A 5,457-nucleotide genomic window follows, 5' to 3' on the forward strand; every position below is an offset into this window, starting at 1 on the left:
AACACACGTGCGCCCGATCGGCCACAAGGCTGTGGCTGAGACGAAAAAAGTTGCTCACAAATCACGATATTCAGTATATTTAACTCTCACTTAATTTGATGCGGCCATGTCGACATCCAGCCGAGCATCATCCATCAAAAATTGTTTCAATTTTTCATTTGCACCCGCCTTCCGCCTGCAACGCCACGCTCCGTTTCCCGGAACGGGAATGGCCACGGGAGTAGTAACCGCAGCGCTACCGAAACATACCAACGGCGCGAGAACCCACTGAGTCGTTTTCGGTCGTTTTGCTCGGTGGGTCGGGTTTTGTAAATGTTTGCCATTTGAGCAAAGCAGCTTACAAGACCACTAAAGCAGTCCGAGAATCGACACAGGGGTCCCACTCTGAATAGGATTCTGGTCTCTGGGTGGTTGAAGGAAAAACGAAAACGAATGCTGCACTTCGTTCCGTGACTTGTGGTACTACCCACATAGCGCTCCGGCCGTCTAGTGGACTTCATTGCAGTCACTTGGATGTAAACGTTTAGGGACGAAAATTGTTTTCAATAGATTTGTGATTCTAAGCCACTTGTATAGTCCCTGTTACGCACATCGAGAATAATTGATGATTGTTACTAATTATTCATTGATGATACTTTTAAGAATGAATTTTAGTACTCTTCGTAGTTTATTATTTTTGAAAGTTATAATATCAAACTTCTCAACATTGCCACATTTTGTGATGATAAAAACCTATTCAAACTTTTCTGCTTACCGAAACGGTCGATTTTACTCGACTGGTTTGTGGTTTAAAGATTGTATATATTTTTATTCGATTTGATTTAGTAAAACAATTTTACGGTCGCTCGACTTCGTTGATTTCGTTTCAATGTGTTTTACTCGTTACCTCTTGAACTTATAGTTTCTTAATTACTTTTACATAACAATTTTGTTCTCTCTGGTTTTCTACATATTTTTAAACAAAAATTTAACCTTTGATTCAGATTTTGTTTATAGCAGCAGCGCCCCAACATTAATCCCAGTTCCACGAACATGTCGAGTGCAATGTTAGTCACATTTTTTTCTGTACTTGAACTTCAATCTTTCTTCATTAACTAACAAGTAGTTTTAAGTTTAAAAATATTGGGATACGAGGCTTTAGCAAGTAGAAGTTTGTTTTTACATTTATTACATGAAATTATTTGTGCAGATTACTTCTCTTCGTGGTCCTGTTTAGACAAACTTCCACCATTGTTATAGTACGATTATTTCAAATCTTTCACGTCTTCGTGTTCCACATCCTCAACTTCTGTCTGGACTTCATCTTCTGCCGGTGGCACTAAATCTTCCATACGCGTCGCCGGAGCTACTCCAAGTTTTCGAAATCTTCGCTTGTTTTCGTAGCTAACAACATGACGCATGTTGGCGCCCACATCGACACACACTTTCGTCCGTTGATCTTTTCCCTTCACCAACACCTCGAGAAAGCTTTCCACCTGTGGGAGGTAATGGGACCGCAGCGTTTCTCTAGCTTCAGCCTCGACCGTGCCATAGTCGGCAATGTTTGGCATCAACTGTTCAATCCTATCGCGCGAATCGTCCTTCCGTTGGGCTTCGGTTGCTTTCCTCGACGGGTGCAATATTTTCTTCTGATTCGCATAGTCTCCTTCAGCCCGTGCCAACGTGGCGGCGATCGCTGATCGCTTCTCCGCGTCATACTGCTGACGCTTCACCAGCGGACGCATCTGCTGGGCCATCTGTTTCGGACTGACATTTCGGCGCTCCATCAGCTTGCCCAGCAGATCCTGGAAGTGTCTTGCCCTGTACTGCTGCTCCAAACGATCGCCCAGTGCCATGCGCTTCTCCTGTACGGGGCCACCCTTACTTTCCTGCTTGTGATTGTCACTCTTTTGTTCCGCAATCATTTCTGGTAGGGGAGTGTTTTCGTTGGCGGTGCTTTCGCGCTGCGGCCTTGATTGGGACTTGATAGGATTTCTATCGTTGTAGGCTTTGACCCACTCCGACTGGGCAGACCTTCGCGAGATCTCGTGCTGGATCACATCTCGAATGGTTTGCTCCTCATTGGGTGCTGCCTTTACGAGTCCTTCCGAAAGTGTAAAGATTCTTATGTTCGCATTCTGATCGGCCACTGCCAAACAGTGACGAGCACTAGCCAGGCGATGCTGCGATATAACCGTCAGTGATTCCGATCCGAGGTTTACACAAATGCAGGCACGAAACGTTCTCACTATAAGAAATGCGGAGCTTACTGTTTCAGACGTAAACTGAAAGTGGCAATTTGTGTACTCACTATTCAGATCCCAAACCTCCAAGTTGCCATCGGCATATCCAACGAAAAACACCGATACACGATCCAAACTCCACTGGCACGCCGTTACCTTGGAGGGCTTCTGACGCCAAAATATCGGAACGCAAGGATCCTTGCTGCTCCACAAGGACAGCACATGTCCGCCGATTGAGAGCAACGCGTGGTGTACCATTGGATTTCTCTCCAGTCCAACGATGGGCCCATCATGAACGGCACTGAAGTTGTGCGTTACCTGTAGAGTTTCGTCATTCACCAGTACGCCCTGGTCGAACTCATAACCTTCCCAAAACCCCTCCACGATCTGACCGGTGTGCGTTCCCAAGATAACACGATTGGTGCACTCTACGGGAATCGCCTCCAGATGGTGCGCAACGCGTTTGATCAGGTCCGAGGAGGTCTCCAGTGGCGTCGAGTGATAAATCGCTTCATCCACAACCATGCACACGATCGATGTCTGGCAGATAATTTTAAACACGGGGAAGAACAGATTATCCACCCGCTGGTAGATCGTTTGGTCCACCATCTGACTGCTCTTGGCGGTGGCGGCCGCTACCATCTTCTGAAGGGTCGGAGAGGAGAAGTTTAAGTCCCAGAAACAAACACTCCCATCCAGCGACGAGGTCATCAAGAAGCGGTGCCGCTTCTCCTGGGCCACCTTCAGGTGACCGGTTGGGGTGCAGAAATAGTTTCTAGGCAGCCACTTGATAGCGCTGATGGCACCGCGCGGTGAGTGCTCCAGGGAGCTTACGGCCGCAGGAGTAACCGATCGATCGATCTCGTGTTCTGCAGGTTGTTCCATTAGTTGCAGAATACCTCCACGATGCTCACTACTTGAGGTCTGGGCAGCCTCAACACGGGCAATTTCACCCTTCAAGTCCCAGAGAGTGATTTGACCGTTTGTCAATCCGCCGATCAGAAGATCCCCATCGTAGGGACAGAACGACACAGCCGTGACCTCGCGAATCGACTTCAGCTTAAGCAGAGGGACCAGCGAATTCGTGAAGCTCCAAATTAGGACGGGACACTTTTCGAACACCGCCCGATTGACGGAATCACTCGTAGTGGCACAGTCTCCTTCATTGGCAGTTGCACGTTCTTTGGGCGCTTGTGCTTCAGTCGCCGTTTCAAAAGTGTAAGAAGCAACACAAATTCCAGAAAGCACTGGATGCCAATCTATGGAGCGAACGTATCTTCCCGTGGTCACTGACCGGCTCATAAATGACAGCATCTCGACAATCTTCGGCGAACGGTACGGTTGGATAGCTTTGTGAAACGTCCGGTCGTATTCATTCTGGTAGAGGTCAATCAGATTGAAGCAAGACTCTTGCATGACTGCGTCCGTCGCTTGATGGAGCCAAGTTTGTGAGATCAAACCTGGATCCACTTGGAAGGGCATCAAGTCCAGCGCGTATTGCGTCGAAGCATTGACCGGAAACGTAGGATCGGTCTGCAGCGATAGGCTATAGCTTTGCGGGCGTGCCTGGATGCCACGATCGATTAATTTTCTCGGAAAATTGATGTTTTTCCACTTGCGAGGTAGTAGCTCTACGTAGCCACCGCGAGCATCGGCCACCAGACGCATGCCTAGCTTAGCTTCGCCACGACGAATGGGAAATACACTCTGAACGTCGGCGTCATGAGATACCTCCTTCTCTGAGGCTAAGACCGACAGCACAAGTTCATGGCCGGAACACTCACCAGGCCACCTAGATTTGGCGGACTTCTCAACGACACGCTTAAGCTTCAACCGTTCCAACAATTCCAGTCGTCGGATGATCTCACTCGCCTCGTTGATCTCGGCAATATCCGTGTACACGCGAAACACGTCCCGGTCGATCGAGAGTTCTGGTGAAAATTCAACTATAATCGAGGAACCAGCGTCAAGCTGCTGCAGGCCTTCCCGTAGTTTCGACCCTTGCTCGGCGATCGGCGACAGATGCTTCTCAAGAATATCCTTGTTGATCGCACGCCACGGATGCTCGTCGGTGAGATTTTCTCCCGGCAAGATTCCTATAAGCTTCTGTAAGCCAGTGCTACGGAAAGGCACAGAAACATCGCTATCTTTAGAACACATTTCATTCCTGCACCAATGAGCTTACCTGATGGTTATTTCCGTAACGTGAGAAAAGGTTTTCATCCGTGCCCGAGCGTCATCTTCATCAAACCCAGCAATTATGCTCACATCTTCGTCTTCCGAGAGGTCATTCGAATCTTCGTTAGTTTCGTCGTTCATTTCAAAAAGCAACAATTGGGTTTGCTCCTCCATATTGCTGACAACTGCTTGGGCAGCTCGGAACAGTTACAGCCATCGATGTGAACGTTTGATCAAAGCCTTCTGCGATTGCATGGAAACCGCGATAAGCCTTCGATTTCTCGTGACATAAGTACATCGTAAATCTGTTTAAACTATTTTAAAGAAGATTGAAGATGAATTTTATGAATGCAGGATATTTTTTACTTAATTTTTGCTTACTTTAGATAATAACAAACAACTGACACAAAGACTTACATTACAAACCGCTATAATATTTCTATTGCGTTGTTGCGTATTTTTTTCATAAATTCACTTAAATTACCATTTATTTTATAAAAACTCTCGCTTTGTGCTGTGGCCATTGACCTACTGTTTGCCGCGTTGCCCAGCAAACAGTTTCGACAAGCGGCCCAGTATCATGTTTTGATTGCCAGCGCCGTATCAAAGTACCATAAATTATACACATTAAATTGATGTTTCAATTACACTCGGAGGAATCCGAATCAGACGGTATGAAATTTAATTAATGATATGTAGATTATTTATCTAATTGATTTGGCGACTTTAATGAGCCGTACCGCTGATGAGAGAGCCCTGGCCGGCTGCGAGTGCATTCGCGCTGGTCGATGTTTTCTTTTTTCGCTCCCGAGCCCCCTCCCCTGATTGCCGGACAACAGTCGGCGTCCGGCATGCCCCATTCGACGCCCTCCTTGCCCATGGGTTCCCGGGGTTGGCCCCGATGCACTTTTATTATTTTTCCAATCGTTTTCCAATCGAACACGGTTTTCCATTTTTCCCATTTTATTTATGCACTTTGATATGAAACGCGCTGTCCGGTTCATGTTGTGGCAGCTCGCGAAATGAGTCACAACCATTGGCCTGCCCTCCCGCCCCC

General features: G+C 47.2%; 1 protein-coding gene across 1 annotated transcript; it reads right to left on the reverse strand.

The window, feature by feature from the left end:
* Positions 1-1,244: 1,244 nt before the first annotated feature.
* LOC131207802 (dynein axonemal intermediate chain 3-like) lies at positions 1,245-3,524 on the reverse strand. Its single transcript, XM_058200433.1, has 2 exons — positions 2,291-3,524; positions 1,245-2,227 (listed from the first exon to the last, which is right to left on the reverse strand). Exons 1-2 carry the CDS (start codon positions 3,522-3,524, stop codon positions 1,245-1,247), a joined length of 2,217 nt encoding a protein of 738 aa, XP_058056416.1.
* Between the last annotated feature and the right edge of the window lie 1,933 nt (positions 3,525-5,457).

This window comes from Anopheles bellator, chromosome 2 (genome assembly GCF_943735745.2).
Source record: "Anopheles bellator chromosome 2, idAnoBellAS_SP24_06.2, whole genome shotgun sequence".
Lineage (NCBI taxonomy): Eukaryota > Metazoa > Arthropoda > Insecta > Diptera > Culicidae > Anopheles > Anopheles bellator.